This window comes from Oreochromis aureus, linkage group 13, assembly GCF_013358895.1.
Source record: "Oreochromis aureus strain Israel breed Guangdong linkage group 13, ZZ_aureus, whole genome shotgun sequence".
In the NCBI taxonomy this organism is placed as follows: Eukaryota; Metazoa; Chordata; class Actinopteri; order Cichliformes; family Cichlidae; genus Oreochromis; species Oreochromis aureus.
Window position 1 is genome coordinate 15,991,390 of NC_052954.1, and position 23,268 is coordinate 16,014,657.

General features: G+C 39.4%; 3 protein-coding genes across 7 annotated transcripts in view; all 3 read right to left on the reverse strand.

Moving 5' to 3' along the window:
* mcph1 (microcephalin 1) overlaps window positions 1-9,923 on the reverse strand; it is a 35,959-nt gene extending 26,036 nt beyond the window's left edge. For 4 of the 5 annotated variants that reach the window (XM_031742937.2, XM_031742935.2, XM_039621507.1 and 1 more), the window contains exons 1-9: window positions 9,830-9,923; window positions 7,896-7,964; window positions 7,713-7,804; window positions 6,172-6,290; window positions 5,924-6,008; window positions 5,325-5,436; window positions 5,118-5,249; window positions 4,935-5,015; window positions 1,110-2,207 (exon numbers count right to left, since the gene is read on the reverse strand). In XM_031742937.2, the coding sequence (XP_031598797.1) occupies window positions 1,110-2,207; window positions 4,935-5,015; window positions 5,118-5,249; window positions 5,325-5,436; window positions 5,924-6,008; window positions 6,172-6,290; window positions 7,713-7,804; window positions 7,896-7,929 (1,753 nt within the window). In that variant the 5' untranslated portion in view covers window positions 7,930-7,964; window positions 9,830-9,923. Of the gene's footprint in view, window positions 1-1,109; window positions 2,208-4,934; window positions 5,016-5,117; window positions 5,250-5,324; window positions 5,437-5,923; window positions 6,009-6,171; window positions 6,291-7,712; window positions 7,805-7,895; window positions 7,965-9,805 lie in introns of all 5 variants that reach the window. The other variant, XM_031742936.2, reaches the window with a different exon arrangement.
* A 4,589-nt stretch (window positions 9,924-14,512) lies between these two features.
* Window positions 14,513-15,853, reverse strand: npy4r (neuropeptide Y receptor Y4). The gene is made up of 2 exons (XM_031742916.1): window positions 15,183-15,853; window positions 14,513-15,065 (listed from the first exon to the last, which is right to left on the reverse strand). The coding sequence occupies exons 1-2, from the start codon at window positions 15,851-15,853 to the stop codon at window positions 14,513-14,515; spliced, it is 1,224 nt and encodes a 407-aa protein (XP_031598776.1).
* A 4,774-nt stretch (window positions 15,854-20,627) lies between these two features.
* Window positions 20,628-23,139, reverse strand: LOC116322755 (beta-microseminoprotein). Its single transcript, XM_031742917.2, has 4 exons — window positions 23,086-23,139; window positions 21,428-21,533; window positions 21,086-21,188; window positions 20,628-20,868 (listed from the first exon to the last, which is right to left on the reverse strand). The coding sequence occupies exons 1-4, from the start codon at window positions 23,086-23,088 to the stop codon at window positions 20,748-20,750; spliced, it is 333 nt and encodes a 110-aa protein (XP_031598777.2). The 5' UTR covers window positions 23,089-23,139; the 3' UTR covers window positions 20,628-20,747.
* Between the last annotated feature and the right edge of the window lie 129 nt (window positions 23,140-23,268).

Genomic DNA, 23,268 nt, shown 5'->3' on the forward strand with positions numbered 1-23,268 from the left:
CTTGTCTGACATAGGATTCTAGCTCCTTAACAGTCCTTGATCTTCTTTCCAGATTTTTTATTTCACAAGTCAGTTCAGCACCCAGACTTCGTTTATAAAGCCACAATGTTGTAATAGATTGAGTATGCAGTTTAGTATCATCTTGCTGAAATATAAAAAGCTTTCCCTCACAAACATGTTTGTATGGGAACAGATTTTCCTCTGAAACTTATCTAGCACTGATGGTACCTTTCCAGATGTGCAAGCTGCCAATTCCATAAGCATTAATGCACCCTTAGACTATCAGAGATGCAGTCTTTTGAAGTGAGTGCTGACAAGCCAGATTGTCCCGTTCCTCTTTAGGCCAGAGGATGTGACATCCATGTTTTCCAAAGAAATTTCAAATTTTGATTCATCAGATCACAGAATAATTTTCCGCATTAAATGAGTCCTGAATAATGTTCACATAAGGCCTTTTTGCATCACTGAGCTTTAATCTGCATTTGTGGATGGCATGACAACCTGTTTACAGACAATGACCTCTAGAAGTGTTCCTGAGCCCATGCAGTCATTTCCTTGTTAGAACCATGCCAGTTTTAAGGCAGGGCTGCCTGAGGGCCTGAAAATCACAGGCACACAGTATCGATTTTTAGCCCTAATTTCTCCAGTAACTGGAGAATGATAAGATATTCATAGTATAGCATAGTTTCCAAAACTTTAATATTCTGAAAGTGGTTCACAAGTTTTAGTTTTTTATGCAGATTGGTGACTCTCTGCCTAAGATGATCTTTTGTATAAAAGTTACAGACCTGTTGCCAGTGAACCTAATCAATTTAGTAATATTTCTCCAGCAGTTTCTTTTCAAACCTCGTCAGCCCATTCCATCCTTTTTGAAACGTGTTGCTGCATTCAAAATCCAAATGAGCTCCTATTTTTCATGAAATGCAAAATGTCTAAGTTTGACATTTGATATGTTTTCTATGTTTTGTTGTGAATAAGATTATTTTATGAGACTGACAAATCATTTTATTGTTTTTATTTAATTCTTACATAGCATCCCAACTTTTTTTTTTTTTTAAAGAACTGGGGTTGTATTACACTTTCTAAATTCTGGCACTCATACTACTCACTTTCCACAATCTGAGAAGGAACACTGAAATCAGAGTTTTTCTGCAGCTCTGGCACAGCTTTAAACTCTGGTAACGCAGTTTGTTGGCCTGAAGACGATGCACTGCTTCTTTCTGTTGTTTCACTTGTAGTTTTATTGATGCTTGTAAATGTTGAGGTGCTTTGTCTTCGCCTTTTCCCCGTTGGCTTTTTATTAATGCTTGGACTATCCAACATAGGCAAAGATTCTTCCCCTTGATGAGTTTGGGTTTCAATACTAGTTTCAGACTGCTGATCAAAATGTTTACCAGTGTCACTTTCTTCCATTTTCCTCTTTTTTTGACCCTTTGGTCCAAAGATTTCACTTCTTCGTTTTTTACTCGCTGGGAGAGGATCCAAATTAAAAGGTATTTTAATATCGCTCGCCACCGGTAGATTAAGTGACCGAGGTCTTTGTTTTCTCTGGCTGTGGTTAGCTGAAGAGAAATAGTCCTCAAACACGTCATCACGTCCATCAGCCGTACCGGGGGTGCCACATTTGTGTTCACTGGATGAAGTGAAAGATCGTACCAATGCTGAAAATGACTGTCGAGCCCGTTTGGGTTTTTTCTGTCCTGAAGCAGCACCACCTCGTACAGGTGATGAGAGGCAGCTAGAGGATTCCAGAGTGTCAGGAAAAATATGGGATTTAGTCTCTGCTACAGAGTTTACTTTTGTGTTTTTTTGTTTTCTTTTCTCAGATTTATTAGGTGTTAATTTAGGTGACTTCATCTGTGATTGCATTCCTTCTTTCTGATCGTTCTTACTGTTGTCAGACTTCCTGTCCTGACAAGGACTTTGTAAAAAATCTATAGATTTGTCTTTATCCATTTCTTTTTTTCTAACCAAGGTTCTCCGTGACTTCTTTTGTTTATTTCCTTCTTCATGCTCAGAGTCAGGGCAGGCAGGCACACTTATGACCTGTTCAGCCACACGATGGCTGGGTGAGAGGCAGTCTTTCCTGTGGCACAGCTCAAGATGTTCATGGTCTCTGACATCTGTGTGTGTTCTCCCCTCTTCCTTATCAGGTGAGTAACCAAGTTCAGGAACAGAAGCACTGGAATCATCGTCTGACTGGTCATCTATGTAGGAGAAAGAATAACAGAAACTAATTGTACACAGAAACAGAAGTTAAGGTGTAATAATAACAAGGTGTAATAATAATAATAATAATAATAATAATAATAATAATAATAATGATAACAACAACAATAATAATAATAATAATAATAATAATAATAATAATGATAATAATTCAATTGTTTCATACTTATTTTAACCACCTTCTGTCCATTGTTTTGCTTTGCAGTGTGGCTGTTGGGATTACTAATAATTCTCGCCCTTATACAAATATACAGTTGCTTGCAAAAGTATTCGGCCCCCTTGAACTTTTCCACATTTTGTCACATTACAGCCACAAACATGAATCAATTTTATTGGAATTCCACGTGAAAGACCAATACAAAGTGGTGTACACGTGAGAAATGGAACGAAAATCATACAGGATTCCAAACATTTTTTACAAATAAATAACTGCAAAGTGGGGCGTGCGTAATTATTCAGCCCCCTGAGTCAATACTTTGTAGAACCACCTTTTGCTGCAATTCCAGCTGCCAGTCTTTTAGGGTATGTCTCTACCAGCTTTGCACATCTAGAGACTGAAATCCTTGCCCATTCTTCTTTGCAAAACAGCTCCACAACTGCCCTGTGACGGCCTCAGAGGTCGTCTAAGAGAATGTTGGGAGCAACAACACCATGAAGTCCAAAGAACACACCAGACAGGTCAGGGATAAAGTTATTGAGAAATTTAAAGCAGGTTTAGGCTACAAAAAGATTTCCCAAGCCTTGAACATCCCACGGAGCACTGTTCAAGCGATCATTCAGAAATGGAAGGAGCATGGCACAACTGTAAACCTACCAAGACAAGGCCGTCCACCTAAACTCACAGGCCGAACAAGGAGAGCGCTAATCAGAAATGCAGCCAAGAGGCCCATGGTGACTCTGGACGAGCTGCAGAGATCTACAGCTCAGGTGGGGGAATCTGTCCATAGGACAACTATTAGTCGTGCACTGCACAAAGTTGGCCTTTATGGAAGAGTGGCAAGAAGAAAGCCATTGTTAACAGAAAACCATAAGAAGTCCCGTTTGCAGTTTGCCACAAGCCATGTGGGGGACACAGCAAACATGTGGAAGAAGGTGCTCTGGTCAGATGAGGCCAAAATGGAACTTTTTGGCCAAATTGCAAAACGCTATGTGTGGCGGAAAACTAACACTGCACATCACCCTGAACACACCATCCCCACTGTCAAATATGGTGGTGGCAGCATCATGCTCTGGGGGTGCTTCTCTTCAGCAGGGACAGGGAAGCTGGTCAGAGTTGATGGGAAGATGGATGGAGCCAAATACAGGGCAATCTTGGAAGAAAACCTCTTGGAGTCTGCAAAAGACTTGACTGGGGCGGAGGTTCACCTTCCAGCAGGACAACGACCCTAAACATAAAGCCAGGGCAACAATGGAACGGTTTAAAACAAAACATATCCATGTGTTAGAATGGCCCAGTCAAAGTCCAGATCTAAATCCAATCGAGAATCTGTGGCAAGATCTGAAAACTGCTGTTCACAAACGCTGTCCATCTAATCTGACTGAGCTGGAGCTGTTTTGCAAAGAAGAATGGGCAAAGATTTCAGTCTCTAGATGTGCAAAGCTGGTAGAGACATACCCTAAAAGACTGGCAGCTGTAATTGCAGCAAAAGGTGGTTCTGCGAAGTATTGACTCAGGGGGCTGAATAATTACGCACACCCCACTTTGCAGTTATTTATTTGTAAACAATGTTTGGAATCATGTATGATTTTCCTTCCACTTCTCACGTGTGCACCACTTTGTATTGGTCTTTCACCTGGAATTCCAATAAAATTGATTCATGTCTGTGGCTGTAATGTGACAAAATGTGGAAAAGTTCAAGGGGGCCGAATACTTTTGCAAGCCACTGTATGAATACAAAATATACGGGCAGCTGTTTGCCTTTCACACATCCAGATTGAACACTACACCCCCACAGTAATTGCGTGAAGTGGTAAAACTAAATAACAGGTGGTGAAGAGAGCTGTATATATAACAAAATAAAAACACCAGGATATTTTCTTAGGAGAGGATACTACAAAGCAACACTGTACTGCAGTCACCATAAATCTATCCAAAGGCTCTCGATTACCCTCTTGATTACAGTGTCTTTTTCTTTGTGTGTGTTCTGTTCTTGGCAATCCAAGACAGTCAATAAAGACGTCCCTAAGGGAACACTTTTAGCCCACTGATATTTAATTCTATTCGCTGTACACAGAAACTCAACACTGTATTGGTCAATTTAATTTAAGCTGTACCATTTTGTTTGCCAACTGCAGCACTATAAAACAGCTTCTCTCTTGCATGTTGTTTCTGAAATCCCTTCAGACATTTCCTGTTTAATTTTAAATGAATACATTTCACTAGAACATGTACTATTGATGTTTCCAATCCTACTGATGCACTAAATGGGCATCTAATTGATACAGTCTGGCATTATAAATAGGAATCTGGCTTGAGAGCTCTTACTGTTACAAGGGATACAATGCTGGTCTTGTAATTGAGAAACCAAAAAGAAAAACTGGCTGAAAAAGAAAAAAAGAAAATAAACCATCCTGTCTAAATTCGATTACAGACCCCTTTGCTTTCTTAGCAATATACAAGCTTACTTTCTGTGTTAGGAAAGATAAATATCACACTACCATTGCCTGTAGATCGATATATCAATAACAGCACCCAGTTTTCTTACACGTTAATTTGAGGACACTCGGTGAGCTCCCAAGAGAAGGCTTCAATCTGGTGGGTGAGGGAGATTCAACCATTTGTGAAGCTGAAAGGCAGTGACATTTTCATGAGTTGGCTTCCTTTCAAAGATCCTGAAATGTTTCAAGTCTGTCAGTCCATCAGGCTGTTCACCTGCTGCTGCACTTACCTGTGGGTGAAAGGTTTTCTCGTTTATCCTTCATGTCTTTCAAACGCTGAGCCATATATTCTGACCTTTTAAAAGCAGGGCTATAAACTATTCCATTCTCCTCGTCAATAATGATGGGTGACACATCTGTAACTGTGAAGAAAAGGAAGTATGAAATGGTAGACAAAAAAAAACAAAAAAAAATCCACTGCTGTTATAACCTTTTACCTATTGGTTCTTTTGGAGCAAGGTCTTTCCTCATCTTATCTAATTTCTTCCTCATGCGCCTGTCATTTTCAGGTGTCCTCTCTGGAGAATCTTTTGGCTGCATGCAACGATGCTACGTGAAGCAAATACGGACAGAATACATTTTTGAATAGTTTTAGATGAAAATCACTGATTTTAAACACACAGATTACAGTAAACACACAGGTGAACAAACAACATAAACAGGACACACAGACAGGTGATAAGAGCAACAATTAATTTATTTTTCATTAATTTGCAGTGACTTCTTGCTCAAAGGGGATCAGCAAAATAGCACAAACAGCATAACTGAACCACCAGGCTCCCTGACTGGCAGGTTTTTCTTGGCTCAAAATTGGCTTTGGGGATTACATGCATAATAACAGCTGGTACATATATTTAAGATAAAGAATGTGTTACCTTCAAACAATCAGATTTAATTTAGTGACTTCTCTGTATTTATACATCAGGATAAATAGAAATGGGAATATTCACACTTTGTTAGTGATCCCAAATAAACACACTGCTTATTTACAGCTTACAATAAGATCAAAATAATCATCAAGGTGCATCTCACTCACTTTCTTGTTCTTCAGCACAGGACTGCTTTCATCATTTGACGCTGCAAATAACTCCTCATCCACACGCACGCCATCATCATAACATCTGAACATCATTTCACAAAAAAATAAGAAAAGGCACACAACATCTTAAAAAGTTTCATGAAAGCACAATAACAACAACAACAAAAAACCCAAAAACAAACAAAAAACAAAACATGATGGACCCTTAAATTCAAAACTACTAACCTCTTGAGTGTAATTCTTACCTTCCTATCCAGAGAACAGTGACGAGATGCACATTACTTTTTTTGGCTTTTCTCCACGTCGCTGGACGACCATTTTTGAAGACTACATGTGTGACTTGCTTATTGAAGGTTTTTGATACCTGTAAAACAAGGGTAATCAGTTTGCATATATCTACAGCAAGCATATACATTAGGTCTCCAAGAATTTGGACAATGACAATGAATTTTTCAAAGCTTTTGCTCTGTACATCTCCACAGTGGATTTTAACAATCACACAATCAAGATGTGAAGCGCAGACATTCAGCTTCAATTCAATGGGTTTGATAAAATTGTTGTCATATATATTTCTATATAGTATCCATTTCTCAGAGGCTCAAAAGTAATGGGACAACTGATTGACAGGCAATTTCATGCCTAGGTTGAGGCCTGTTTCCTTGTTACTTAATGATAAATGAAGCAGATAGAAGATCTGGAGTTGATTCAATGGTTGAATTAGCTGCTTACAGGAAATCTAAATATGAGGCCCAAACAGATGTTGATGCAAATAATGCAGGCAAAACAAACAAAAAAAACCCCCACACAAATGGAAAAATGAATATTCTGGTAAATTCTTAAAGGGAAGAAATGCACTGGCCAGCTTATTGAAAGGTCTGACCAGCCACAGAAAACGACTAGTGTGGATCATGACAGAATTATTTTCATGGTTAAGAAATATCTTCTTTTTGATGTCTTCATGAATGAAAACACTTGAGAACAAGAAGGTCAGCATAAGGCTTTACCCAAAAATATCTGAAAGAGCTGTCACATTTCAGGAAAAACGGAATCTTTGGACAAATGAAACCAAAATTAAGGAACGGGTTATGATCCAAAGCATACCAACCCATTTAGAGGCAATGTTACAGGATGGGCGTGTATGGTTGCCAGTGGGTACCAAGTGGCTTACATTATCAGCAACCATCATCAGTGGTTACTGATGATGTGACTGCTGGTAGATGTAGTAGGATGAATTGTGTGTGAAAGTAAAAGTGTACTTAGCTATAATCTGTACCAAGATGTAATCTGCTTGAATTCAGCCAAATGCTGTAAAACTGATCAGATAGCACTTTATAGTGCAAATGAATAATGACCCAAAGCATACTGCAAAAGCAACCCAAAAGTTTCTCTAGGCATAGAAATGGGACATTCTTCAATGGCCAAGCCATTCACACACATCTCACTAGGCCATGATTTTCAAGTATTAAATACAAAACTGAAGACAGAGAAACCCACAAACAAGCAACAATAGTTTTATAGTGTTAAACAGATTCCTGATATTTAAAATTCCTTTGGAGTCTCTGAAAATATATTTGTAAATGAAAAGTAATTGGACACCGGCTGTGATTCCTAATCAGTAAATACAATACTTAAACCTCTTGACTGAAAACTGAAAGTCTGCACATAAATCATATCTTGACAGGCAATAATCCAAAAATCGTCTTGTTGTCTAAAGACGCATGGACCCAACTTTATTTAAACAGCCTGTAAAAACAACAAACACAATAAAGTGAAAATAATATCTCACCTGAGCTCCCATTTCCAGGAGCTGCTGAACAAATGGTTTTGAGTAGTTTCCTGTTTTGTCGGCTGACCACACATCAACATAGGCAACAACATCTGCAGACACATTGAACAGAGTTGCACACTTAAACCCATAGTCATAAACCTCAGCCTGGATCTATTGCAATAACACCAAGATGTGCAATACCTTTAAGAACTGAAGAGTTGGTCGTTGTGGTCATTACTGGCCTCTTTACCTCCCTCCGAAACACAGAAACTAGAGAATAAAAAAAAACATACTGTGAGCTTGTGACCTAGCAGACCGCATGAATTTTATCCTGTGACACTTTTAAGGACAAGAAAACTGGCTGATTTATATTATTTACAATACCGAGTCACATGACTATCTTATTAGCTGAAAAAAATTTTTGACATTTTTTTAAATTAAAAGATTAGCTTCATCAGTCCAAAGACATTCTTACTGTGACACAAGGAAACACAAGGAAATTGTTCATCCTGGTCCATACTACATCAGAAATGTATCAATGACAGTCAATCATTCAAGTGTGTCAAGTGTTGAAATCAAAGCTACAAATCAGGAATACATTATGTAACTGATTATTTAACTATATAAATAGCATTAATAGTACTGCGGCAGTCTGAGCAGCATAAGTAAGGGATGGTTCAGGGTTACCTGATCCAGTCATAGCTATAAGCTTAATCATTTTTTTAGCCCAACCTTAAAAGTACAATGGTGTCTGTCTCCCAAATGCAAACTGGCAGCTGGTTCCACAGAAGAGAAGAGTGAAAGCTTAAGCCTCTGCTTCTCATTCTACTTTTAGAAACTCTAGGCATCACCAGTAAGCCGTCTAGTTTACACTCTGATCCCTGATTTAGACTTCTGCTACAAATCTATGTAATAACTTTAACTGTAACCAGAAACCCCCTTAAACCCTACACCATAATTTTCCACATATCTCGGGAGATGTGCAAATCACGAGATATCGAGTTGACGCAGCCCACCATGACTAAACGGCATGGGAGGTTACGGTGTAGGGTTAATAGAGGTTTGCGGTTATGATATAGATTTTCTGCATAACTCTAAATCCAAATGAAAGGGAAACACTCTTAAGATATGACAGAAAAGGATTTGAAATTAAATTCTGAATTTAACAGGGAGCCAATGAAAATTATATCCCTTTTAGTACTCTTGCTGCAGTATTTTGGGTTAACTGTAGGAATTTTAGGGAACTTTTGGAGCGACTTGCTAATAACAAATCACAATAGTCCAATAAGTAATGAATGCATGAACTAGTTTTTCAGCATCAATATGCAACAGGATGTTTCTCATTTTAGAGACACTGCGCAGATGAAAGTAACCAGTCCAACACATTTGTTTTATGTGCACACCAAGTCAAAAATGACTCCTAGGTTCCTCACAATGTCTCTGGAGGCCAACATATCTGGTTAGACACCATGTTTATCAGATTTTTAGGGTCAAAAATAACAACCCTCAGTTTTGTCTGAGTTTAGGGTATCAGATCCTGACAACTTTGTTCGAATTGAGAATAACAAGCGAGCTGCGTAGTAATATTGTGTCAAATCAATTATTCAATTACCCCAAGCACTTCTTGATAAATTACTCAAGGCACAGACGCTTGCTGGGGTTACATGCTTAAACTTGTAACGAATACCACAGCACTGCAAATTATTATGAATATACTCTCTGTGCGAGGTACATACAAAATATATGACGACTTCTAACCTTTGTACTAACTCGTAATTTAAATCAAATTATTAAAACGCTTAATTTTACTGTTAGCTAACTAAACCACCTATTAGTGAAATTGACTCAAGGCAGGTTATCAAACATATGGGTATGACATTAATTACTGTGTAACGTAAAACATATAGGGCAGAGTCGTTAAATTTAACACTTATCAAAGTGTATGAATGAATGCCAATAATGTTAACAAAACCGTTAGGCTGCATTTTGATGCTAAACTCGCGAAGCTAACCATGGTGGCCGTCTATGATTCATACTTCCGCTGACACATGCATTTCACTTGCTGTGACTTTTAGGAGTCCGAAGACGTGAAAGAAGATATAAACACGCACTTTCAGAGGTTGCCGTTGACTTACTTTGCGTGGCAGTCACTTTTAAATCGCACAGTTTCGACCAACAACTCACTCCTGCTTGTATTGTTCGCGCGTGCAGTTTGTGGAAATGATGTATTCTGGGACAAACAGCTATGATTGGTTATTGTGTGACATACGACACTTCCGGTCTAGAAAGGAATGTGGTAGGGCCCCTGCAAAGGGTTTACTTAACTGCGTGTGTCCTTTAATCACAGTTTTTATTCGGTTAAGCTCTGCAAACGCTGAAAATATACTTCTAATCCAACGAAGACGAGTGTTATGCGGTATAGTTAAGATACAAAGTATGAGTTTGTGCCACTTGCTGTTTTGCTCCATGACGAAAACTCACGATTTAGCCTGCCCAATTAAAAAAAAAATCAATTAACTAATTCAACAATCAGTTAATTTTACTTGATATGCGCAAAGAAAAAGTAGCCATCAGATTTTGTAAGTTACAGCTTTTTTGTATATTGTGTTGGTTGTTTTTGTACACTCGTAAGTATAGTTCCAAAATAAATAGGTTTGATGAAATAAATAAAAAAACAAATAAATCCTTTTAACAATTAATATATTTAATCACAAAATGGAAAACTAACAAGGACAATAAACAAAGACGATAAATAATAGAAAGATTGTTTTAAAAAGCAGCTTGCGGGTGAATTACATATAAATTCATGACACATTATCTACACTATGTTTGCTCATCTGCATTGACATGCTTATGAACTTTAGTGACATCCTCCTCTTAATCCATAGGGTTTAATATGATTGGTAAATGGCCTGGTAAATGGCCTGTATTTATATAGCGCTTTTCTGGTCCCTAAGGACCCCAAAGCGCTTTACATATCCAGTCATTCACCCATTCATGCACACATTCACACACTGGTGATGGCAAGCTACGTTGTAGCCACAGCCACCCTGGGCGCACTGACAGAGGCGAGGCTGCCGGACACTGGCGCCACCGGGCCCTCTGACCACCACCAGTAGGCAACGGGTGAAGTGTCTTGCCCAAGGACACAACGACCGAGACTGTCCGAGCCAGGGCTCGAACCGGTAACCTTCCGATTACAAGGCGAACGCCCAACTCTTGAGCCACGATCGCCCCGATGCAGCTATAATACCTTCAACTCTTCTGGGAAGGCTTTCCCTAAGGTTTAGGAGTGTGTTTATTGGGATTTCTGAACATTCAGAAATCTGCAGACTCCAGAAGTGCATCTGTAAGGTCAGACAATGATGTTGGACAAGAAGTGCTGGTTTGCAGCCTCTGCTCTAATTCACCTCAAATGTGCTCTGCTGGGTTGTGGTCAGGACAGGCCAGTCAAGTTCTTCCACACCAAACTCGCTAATCCTTCTCTTTGTGCACTGGTGTGCAGCCAGGTTGAACCAATTTGTTCCCACAAAGGTATGAGAATGAAATTGTCCAAAAAGTCTTGGTATGCTGAACCATTTAGAGTTCCTTTAACTAAGGGGCCGACCCCAACTCCCGAAAAACAACTTTACACCATATACCCCCCCCAACCAGATTTTACACTTGGCACAATGCAAACAAGTACTGTTGTCCTGGCAACTGCCAAACCCAGACTCCACCATCCGATTGGCAGATGAAGAAGCGTGATATGTCACTCCAGAGAACACATCTCCACTGCTCTAGAGTCCAGTGGCATGTTTTACACTGACACTTTGCATTGCACTTGGTTATGTAAGGCTTGGATGCAGCTGCTCAGCTATGAAAACCCATTCCATGAAGCCCTCTACACAATGTTTTTGAGCTAATCCTAAGGCCACATGAAGTTTAGAGGCCTGTAGGGACTGACTCTGCAGAAAGTTGGCAACGTTTTTGCACTATGTGCCTTAGTGTCTGTTGACCCAGCTCTGTCGCCTACCATTTTGTGGCTGAGTTGCTGTTATTCCCAATCCCTTACACTTTGTTATAATACCACTAACAGCTGACTGTGGAATATTTAGAAGCTGGACTTGCTGCACAGGTGGGATCCTATCACAGTACCATGCTGAGTTTCAGTGAGCTCTTGAGAGTGACCGATTCTTTCACACATGTTTGTAAAAGCAGTCTACATGCCTAGGTGCTTGATTTTATACACCTGTGGCCATGAAAGTGATTGGATCACCTGAAATTAATCATCATAAGGGGTGAGTTAATACTTTTGGCAACGTAGTCGAAGTTAAAATAGACATTTATTTGTGATATTAGTTGTGATGCTTTCAAGGAATATAAATTTATTTAATTCACACATAAGTAAGTCTCTAGATAAGACACGTTTAAGTAATCCACATGCAGGCAAAACTTGGCACTTACTGCAACTACATAAACATACTACCCCAACGAAACAAGTTATTTAACACATTTTGATGTAATTTAAATCATGCCCATGCACATTTGATGTCCAAGCATTTTAATATTTACTGAACCCAGCTAAAATAAATTAAGGCCTGCAATTTAACAATGTATATAAGTTAGTAAGTTTCAGTTTTATTTGTCACTTCAATCACAGAACAAAACCCACCTAGTGTTTTCTTCACCATAAAAGCTAAGACAGAAATTTCACAGGGTTGATACTATGAATACAAAAAACTGAATTGTATTGAAATACATGAAATACAACAGCAGGGGGTCACTCATAAAACAGTTTGTAACATTAGCGTCTAATTTGTCTCAAAATGGCACACCGTGCAGTTCCGTGATAAATGAAATGAACATTTATACTTAGGGCCTGGTAGCACAGTCTCTGAAACAGTCTCTGTTACAAACAGTCTCTGAACAGTTCACAGTCTCTGAAACTGTATGGAAGGATGAACAGAATCCTTATGAGAGGCATTCCCTCCCACATCACTTCAAAGTTTACTTTAGGCATTTTGTTGGTTTGAGGTCCGGTGAGTCTGAAGGCCACAGTATGGTCACACATGTTTTATACTTAATAAACAATTAATATGACTCAGCAAAGGTTTTGACATGTCACAGAAAACAGGTGCAAAAAAAAAAAAAGAATAATGATTATTCTTGGTGTCTCATGGCTCATTGAGACACCTGAACTGAACAACCCTAACCACACTGGTGCTTCTAAAACATTGCGATACCTGTCAAATGACCACTCATGCCGTATAAATATATCGGCATTTATTATGATTCTCCACTCTTTCATTCGGTTTTTTCCCTATATCTCTGGTCACCACTGTAGGTGCTGATAATACTGCAATATGGATTTGTTCTATGATTCTAGTATAAATTTAAAGTGTTAAAATGTTTAACTGGCAGTAATTCTTTAAGTCACAGTTTAGCTAACACCTGCTGGATTTATGTCATAATAGCAGGATACAGTAAGATAGTATATGGCATGAAGCATGAAATTCTGAAAAAGCAACAGTTAAGATTAAATGCACCTCCTTTTTCAGTGGCTTTATAGTTACAGTTTGCTCATAGTAAGACACTGTATGAAACACTTCACTTTAAGCCAAAACAAAACATTGCACTTTAAAGGTATTTTTTGTTATGCAAATGTTGACTACAATTTTCACCTCTGCAGGCAGCATTTTACCAGTGGATGTGTTGAGATTTTTTTCTTGGTTATTGTGCATTCCTTTAACTTGTGATGTTTCTTTTAAGCCCTACTTTAAATTCCTCAAAAAGCTTTGCTTTTTTCCACACCACCATTGTTTATAGCAGCGATTCCCAAAGTCAAGAGTGCTTCAGCCCAATTAAAAACCAGAAGATCCCACGGGGCACACCCATTTTAAATTTTCACTTCAATTAAAATACAATAAAAAGAAATGTATTTCCTTGAAAGTGTTATTCAAAAAACATAAACAGGGTTTTGGCTAAAAATTGCTAAAGTTGCCAAGTCATAAGTAAAATACTATGGTATGGTATTGGGATATAAACTTCAATAGAAGAGAAGCAAATTGGTTGGATTAATAAGTAATATAACAAACTAGCCACATCTTATTATTTTTATTCACTTTATATATAAATAAATCCATTTAATGGAATTTCTGTACCTGCAGTACACTCACAGCCTATTGTGGTTCCAGCCCACACTTTGGGAATCTGTTTCATAGTAATGTGTTAATGACTAATGCCTTTTTTCTACAAGTACCTGTTTGACTGGACTCGACTTGCTTTTTAGGGTTTGTCATTAGGTGCAAATGGAAAGGTGAAACCCAGCAACAAAAACCAACACCGTGGTTTCCAAGTCTGAGAAAAAGCCATAGACTTAGCAGCAGGTATACCACCTCCTCGATGTCCTCCATCGTTGTGTTGTGTTTGTCAGATAAAAATGACGTTGTTATAACGACCCCATGCACATTGAGGTGGCAATGAGAAACTGAGTATAGCAAAGTTGAGTTGAGCCAAAGTTGTGGAAACAAGACTTCAATGACTTGCTGGGCTGACTGGTTGCACCATGTTATGTTACATACTGGTATCATACAAAAGTATAGTTTCGTCCTAGTTTAAGTTCAGTTAATATTTCTTTAACACAAAACATAGATTTTTTTTTTTTTTTTTTACATAAACTTGTGGTGAACTTTTTTAAACATAGAAATTTACAATAAATATCTTTAAGCTGCTTTTAAAATGGATCTAGTGACATTAAAGTAAGAACAAACAGCAACAGTTTGTCTTACAACTGTACAGTTTATGTAAGAAGGATCCCTTAGGCTGAAGCATCAGTGTCACACAGAGTTGCTCCTGCAGGTTAGAGGCACAGAGGTATGGGACACTTCAATGTGCACAGTGGACATGGGATATTGCTCACACTCTTCCTCTAGTGGGAAACAGCGGCAGTGTAGGAGCACCTCGCTCACCTCTTGCCTAAAGTTGGAGTTGAGGAATCCGTAGATGACGGGGTTAATGCAGGTGGAGGACATGGCCAGCAGGTGGCAGAGGGAGAACAGCAGGTTGTGGTGACAGACAGGCAGAGCCTCCTGGTTCCAGTCTGACACCACGTTGAAGATGGTGAGCGGAAGCCAGCAAAGAGCAAAGACTGTTATGAGGGCAACCAGCATGATGTTGATCCGGCGGCTGTGGGTCATGCGCTGGCACTCCGGGGTCCGGGCGCGGTCCAACATTTCTTTGCGGTGACGGAGCCGCACAATAACTCTAACATAACAGAGCAGGACCAAAAACAGTGGCCCACAGTACTGGAACAGCAGGAGCCACGTGGTGTAAGCGACCCTGTGACCCTGGGATGGCCAGTGCTCCACACAGGCTTCCATATGTGAAGAGGTGGGGACGTAAGAAAAGAGGGAATGGTATGAATTTTGAAGCGCAGACAGGTTTTTGTATGTATGAGGAGGAGATGTGTTGAGATAAGCATGAGGAAAATCTTGGTCATGTACCGATGGCACAGGCAGGATTACATTGGTATAGGGCTCATTTGTGAGCAGCTGAAAGGCCAAGAAAGGCAAAGAGGTGAAGCAGGCCAGTATCCAAATGAGAACAATCGCCATATAGGCCTGAGGAACACTTGGTTTCCATCCAGAGGGGTTAATGATAAGCTGGTGCCTTTCTAAGGCGATAAACACAAGAGACAGCACTGACACACTCACAGAGACACACTGGATGAACGGCACCAAGCGACATAACAGCGAGCCAAACACCCAGTGGTCCATGATTGTGTATATGACAGTGAAGGGGAGGCAGAAGACACATACCAGAATGTCAGAGAACGACAGGTTGCAGATGAAAATGCTGGTGACATTGACCTTTTCTCTGCGGCGGGCAATGATGCAAATGAGGCCAATGTTGCCCACCAACCCTAGCACCATTGTAACACTGTACCAGGCTACAAGGCATGCTGTCAGGACAGGAGACATGTGGCACTGCTCATCATGCTCCAGAATGGCGAAGTCTGAGAGGAGCTGGGTCTCATTCCCTGGCCAGTCCTTTACAGACTCATGGCTGGCTCGCTCTTTCTCCCAAGCTGAGGATTGTGGAGGGGTGGAGCTGTTGAAGATCGAAGGAAAAGGTGACGCTGACAAAGACGACTGGGTTGTGTTGCCACTCAAGGACATCTCACCAAGACTTAAGTGTCACCAGCACCATGGATCAAACTGTCCATCCCAGCCCTCTGAAAACATGCATCTGAAACAAAGAGAGAAATCACAGAGTCATGAAATGCATTTATTCTACTGCTCTCATACTATAGAAGTCAATGAATCTGTGTATGTAGGAGTAATACTGTTGCTATAAATGAAGGAGAACTAAGCTGATCCTGTTTCTAAAAAAATAGAAACTAGATTTGTGAGGAATTAGTGCATGATAGAGTTGAAGGAAATATTTTCAATTATATATACCTGAAATGAGTAAAGAAAATCAACAGCCTATTTATGCAAGATAATTCATAATTTTCTTGGGGGGGTTATATTGGTTGGGTCTGATTATTTGGGGGGGGGGGGTCATAACCCCCCTGACCCCCCTGGAAATTATGCCCCTGGGTGGAACAGTGGTTAGCACTGTTGCTTCAAGACAAGAAGGTTCTGGGTTCAGGCTGGGGCCTTCCTGTGTGGAGTTTTTTCTGCATGGGTACTCCGGCTTCCTCCTACAGTCCAAAGAGCAGTTAGATTCACCATTTAACCTAACCCCACTAAGTGGTGAGAACATGTTTGTCTGTCTCTGTGTTAGCCCTACGACAGACTGAGAACCTGTCCAGGGGTTGGTAAGCAATAGAAAATGGATGAGTGGGTTACTATGAAATGTTTCACTAACATTCTTGGGTCCCCAGAGCAGAAATCCTAAACACTATGATGACTCATTGGCTAGTTAGGGGCTCTTTGGTGTAGCAAGGATATCAGGACTGCGAGTAATGGATGGTCTGTGTGAGTCATTGCAGTCACTTTATGGTCAATCTGTGTCTACACAAGATTCATTCAGGCCCACTACTGAGTCGTATATTACCTGACATTTTGGAAGTCCTCAGATCCCACTAAACAAGTAGTATTGTATTCACTGGCCCCATTTTTTAGTTACGCTTTGCTAGTACAAGGTTGGTCCCCCATTTGCCTTTGGAGTGCATTAATTCTTCATGGCATAGATTCAACAAAGTGCTGGAAAAATTCCTCAGAGTTTTGGTCCAAATTAACACAATAGAGTCACACAGTTAGTGCAGATGTTTTGGCTGTGCATTTATCTCCCATTCCACGACATCCCAAAGGTGCTCTATTTCAGAAATGATGCATTATTCTGCTGGAAGCAGCCATCTGAGTATGGATGCACTATGGTCATAAAAAACATGATCATCAACAATACTCGGGTAGGCTATAAATGATGTTCAGTTGGTATAAAGGGGCTCAGAGTGTAAAACAAATATCCCCCAAACCATTTCACCATTACTAGGCAGGATAGATCTGTGATTACATGTTTATTATGCAAAATTCTGACCCATCAAATTTTTTTCATCAGACCAAGCAACATTTTCCAGTCTTTTCCTGTCCACTTCTGGTTAGCTTGTGTGAAATGTCAGCTAAGAAGATTCCTTGCATTCCTCTTCTTAGCTGACAGGAGCGGCATCTAGTGTGGTCTTCTGCTACTGCCTATACCAGGGGTAGGGAACTCCAGGCCTTGAGAGCCGGTGTCCTGCAGCTTTTAGATCTCACTCTGGATCAACACGCCTGAATCAAATGATTAGTTCATTACCAGGCCTCTGGAGAATTTCAAGACATGTTGAAGAGGTAATTTAGCCATTTAGATCAGCTGTGTTGGATCAAGGACACACCTAAAACCTGCAGGACACTGGCTCTCGGGTTCCCTACCCCTGGCCTATACGCTTCAAGGCTTGACAGGTAATGTATTTAGAGATGCTCTTCTGCATACATCTGTCATAAAGAGTGGTTATTAGAGTTACTGTTGCCCTTCTATCTAGGCCAGGGGTGTCGAACTCCAGGCCTCGAGGGCCGGTATCCTGCAGGTTTTAGATCTCACCCTGTTTCAACACACCTGAATCAAATGATTAGTTCATTACCAGGCCTCTGGAGAACTTTAAGACATGTTGAGGAGCTAATTTAGCCATTTAAATCAGCTGCGTTGGATCAAGGACACATCTAAAACCTGCAGGACACCGACCCTCGAGGCCTGGAGTTCGACACCTGTGATCTAGGCAATCTGGCCATACTCCTTTGACTTTTGGCATCAACTAGACATTTTAGCCCAGACTTTTTTGGGCTGTTCTCTGAAAACTGTAGAGACGGTTGTGTGGGATAATCCAAGTAGTTTCTGACACAATCAGACCAACCTTTATATCAGCAACAATCACGCCACATTCAAAGTACCTTAAATCATCCCATTCTAATGCTAAGTTTGAACTTCATGTCTAAATGAACTAGCTGCCACGTGACAGCTGATTATATTTACGTTAACAAGCAGTTGAACCACTGTACCTAACAAAGTGGCCAGTGAATGTTTGTACATTACAAAAGGCAAAATAGACTTGATAACCCAAATAAAACACAACGGAAGCTGTGCTTGTGTAGACAGGTGAGTTGGTGAAGATAAGAGAGTATGTCAGTCAGTCCTGTGAGACAGATGACTGAAAAATGTGCAGAAAAAATGCACGCGGTGGAGACAAACTGTCAGGACTACCAACGACTGCTTTTGCGATCCTCCACACTTTAAATCCAAGATGTTGAACATTATAATTATTAAACATCTAGATTTATCTTTGTCTTAGATATCAGGTTGACTGCAGTCCTCGTGTAAGAATGACACCTATATAAAAAGGAAGAAAAATAAAATGCTTTCACAGTTTAAATAACAAAAGACTTTGAATACAAGAAGCAAAAGGTGATAATTACATTTTTTTGGTAAGCGACTTGGCCTCACACTAACAATTGCTGCAATTCCTTGTCCACAAATCAACAGTCAGCTCTCAAGACTGAACATAAAAAGCTAATGATATCAAAATGTAATGAATACACAGACTTAGATTCATTTATTTTAATGAAAGGGTATGACATTGTCATGATCCTAAAAATGGACTGTAGCCATCTCCCCTGGAACCTCTGCCATGTGCCGTGAAAACCACAAGAAAACGAGACTGTCACTTTCCATTAACAGCACACACACTTCGCTATCAGTCACTTCACTCTGCATCATTACTAACCTACTCTGTCAGTGTGTTGAGCGAGCTGCAGGCAGGGTGGCACAGCATCGATCATCCTTTGTTCGGTGAGGAAAGGCAAGTGTAATGTCACCGGTAACTACATGCAACAAATGACTGCAACAGCGAGGAGAAACCATGTACAGCAGTAGTAAGAAAAGGAAATATTGAAAACCAACAGCCATTTTTAAACCGCTAATGCTGCAATTATGCAATGCTGTGGGGAACAGATACATCAAGTAGATGTGTTAGTGTGTTGGACACACTGCAGCGCTAAGTGTCTGCATGGTAAGGAACACTGTGACCCGTCTCCACTTGACCCGTCATATTATTCTTACCTTTGCCTCAGCAAGTGCCCTCCATCTCAGAGAAAATAGATGACACAGTAATGAAGGAAAGGCTGTAATTTTCCTTGGAGAAGCTTCACCTTTTTATTTTTACTGTGCAGTGAAAAGTGAATTCCACGTATACCTTTTAAGCAACAATCTTTTTTTTCTTAGACAAAGAATAAAAAAAAATTTGCACTTAATCTACCTGCTAAAGAGTGCTGTGGGTAGTGTCATATAAAGGTAATATTCTGAGAAATGAAAAATACTTTATTATAGCTGAAAACTGCACTTGATTATAAAGGTCTGTCATGTGCTATTCCAAAGGGATGAACAACTTTGTGGGGTTTTTTCTGCATGTAATGAATCTGTACTGCAGGTAAAATGCATTTGAAAATGAAAATAACAAAGATATATGCTCGACTGAAAAACAAAAAAAAGCCCAATCTTTCAATTACCCCTCTGCAATCATAGGTTTTTTTTCTGCTTCGCTTTGTGCCAGTATAGCCACTTACTAGACTCTAAAAATTTTCTCAAACCAAAAGAATAGTCCAATGTGTGTGTGCAATCAATACGACTGCTCAGAGACTATTTTCTTTCCTATTGCCTTGTGCCGGTGATAATCAGGGTAACGGCAGCAGGCACTGTGCAGTGTGCTCAACCTGAGCTAAGCCTTGTTATCTGCTGGAGGTGTCAGGGATTGTGGGTGACACCTCTCAAATCTACTACAAATACTTTCACAATGTGGTTTTCTTTACATTTCAACAAAGAACATGAAACATGAATGCAATGTTGTTCCCGTTTGCATTTTCTTTTGGATAAATACCACCAGACATGCATGCTGTCAAATGCTTTTGTTAGACTGTATTATTGAAAAGATATTTGTAGGAGAGACCTACAATGCACCTGCATACAGTCTCTGGACACTGCAAGCTGACAGTCTAGAAACAATACAGCATTCATTTCATAGCTGATTGAATCCTAATCAATACTGATTTCCCTCGACAAAGACGATTAATCCATTCAATACATCAATATTGCGTGTTTTTAAAAAAAAAGGACTCACGTGATGGTTTAGCTGAAAAATGAGCTTCAGTGAAGCCAGGATGAGAGAAAATGATGCTTTGAACAGGTGTGAATCCTCAGGGATTAGAGTTGGAGAAGAAGCTGTGCACAATAACAACCAAAGCGATTGTGTCAGAGGCAGCAGCGAGAGGAGCAGAGCTATAATTGTGCTTAGAGCCCCTTCAGGTGCCAAAGACCCTCCGAGGACCGTGCTCTGCTGTCACACAGTGGTGAACTTATTCAATTGCATCCTGAAAATGAGACCTGCAAGTGCTGACAAGAAGACACTGAAGACTCAGGAAGCAGAGTTGAACCGAATTTATTGATTGAGAACAAGTTTGATAAAGTGGTAATCTTTGTTCATTGGTAATTTAATGTCATAATCTAGACCCAGTCTGGATTTTAGTTGCCTTTAGAGTGTATTCACACAGGGCTGCACTCTTTTTCATTGTCAGACTTCATCACCACCTTAACAGAGCAGGCCTTCTCATTCACAACCAGCTCACACTCCTCAGGAACATCTACAGTGTTTGCATCGGGGATCCTATGATACAAAAAGAAAAAAACAATCAATAATAATTTAAAAAATTTCAGGGTTTTTGTTCATTTAGTAACTCTTAAGTTGGAAGTTATCATTGTTAAAGCCTAAAAAGAGAACTTATTACAATTCTATGAGTAAGAAAGCTGAGAGAAAAGAGGTTTATTTGTTTGAAGAAAAAATGCCTTAATGATTCAAAAAAACAATCATGTGGAAGTCTTACTTGCTACAGCAGCTCAAACCCTCACGTGTACAAGAGCAGTCCATGCAGTCTCTCACCCATGCGGAGTCAAAATCATGCAGCTTTCCATCCTTATCCACACATCCTACATGTAAAGAAATGAAAACACAGGTCAACTCAAAGGAGTTGTTGACTTACTTACTCAGAGGCACGCCTTGTGTTTGAGCATCTACCAGTGTATGCACAGGTGTGGTTAAGGGATTAGATGTGGATTAAATGTCTAATATCTCTCAAACATGACAAAGAAACCTTTCTACTACACCCAATGTCCTGCTGTACTGCTGCAGTATTGTATCTGTACAACAAAAGTGTCATGTGACTCACCTTTTGGAGGGTTATTTGGATCTTTGACCTCTAACTCCTCGAAGAAGCATTGAGAGTGACAGAGCACAACGAGTCCCAGCAGACAGACAAACACATGTAGAGAAGACTGAAAGAGAAACACACACATTTCATACTAAAGTCATTTCTATCCTTTCAAGACCTTTAACATGACAGGAAATGGCCTTGTTTGTGTCATCCTGGTCACAATTATGTAAAAAAAGCCTAAAAACCTTCAAAGCATGAACAAAAAGTTTCACTGTCAGCCTCAGGGAGTTTCTAATTGCGTGCATTTAGTCTTTTGCCTATTTATTACTGTTCAGAATAATCCAGCCTTAGCCATAAGAAAACAGTATTGTAATGGGAAATACATTTGTCTGTAAAAAAATACAAAACTTTACAATAAACAAATATATTCCATATGAGCATCATTGTAGCTACTACTGCCTCGACTAACAACTGTTCTGCTCAGTGGACACAGTGTATACACAGTTGTACCTTATATCTTTCATAACCCGATAGGTGTGTAAATATAAAATACAATTCTGAAAAAGCAGAATGCAATGATTTGCAGGTGTCATAAACTCAGTGTTTAAACTGAGATATTTTACTAATTCATGAAAATTATGAGCTTATTTTGACTTTGATTTGACAGTACCACGTCTTTAAAAAGAAAGTTGGTACAAGTACTAAAAAGAAAGTCAAAGATTTGTAATTAGATTAATTGGCAACAGGTTAGTAACAGGACTGAGCATTGGTTTACCAATCTGCAAAAATCTGCCTCTACAAATTGTGGAAGAATTTCAGAATAATGTTACTCAACATAAACTGCAAAGACTTTGAATATTTCATCATCTACAGTACAAAACGTCATCCAAAGATTCAGAGCATCTGGAGAAATCTGTGCACAAGAGATACGGCTGAAAATGAATTCTGGACATGTTTGATCGTTGGTCCATCAGGCAGGACGAGATTAAGAACAAGGATGAATCTGTCATGGAAATCTCTGCACGGGCTCAAAAAAAGCACTTCCAGAATCACTGTACAAAGTTAACTGTGTCATCCACAAAAGCCACTTAAAGCTCTATCATACAAAGAAGAAGCCATATGTGAACATGATGATGAAAAGCCACCATCTTCTCTGAGCCAAAGCTCATTTAAAACGGACAAAGTGAACCAAACTTTTGGTTGATCAAGAAATACAACAATATGAGAAAGAAGACCCAGGACTGTTAAGGAGATGGAATCCTATATCAGAGAAGAATGGGATAGCATTCCTCTAATAAAAGTTCATCAGCTGGTCTCATTTCCCAGATTTTTGTGTACTATTGTTTAAAAAAAAAGAAAAAAGAGTGGATGCAGCACAGTGATAAACACGGAAGATTTGGTACCATTAAATTCATTTTTTTTTTTAATGTTAAATTTTCTCTTTTTAAACACTGGTATGATTTATATGTTCTATGGTGAATAAAACATAGATTTTTACATTTACATCATACATTTTATAACTTTTTTGGAACTGAGTTTGTAAAATATATACACTCCGACAACAATTACATGATTGAAATCTCACATAACTATTCATATTTACATTTATACTGAAACTTATTTTTTTAAAAGTAGCTATGATTAGAAAATATATAAAAGTGTAAAATACGTACCATCCTCAGATATGATGTATCCCAGTCAACAGAAAAACTGTGTGTGAAAATTCGGTAGTCACGGATTATATTAAGGTGTGACCCCCATGTATATCATTATGATAATATTTAAACAGTGATGAACGTTTTTTATCAAATATTTGTTTTAAGGTGGAGAAGACCAGCAGGTTATGTTGAAACTGC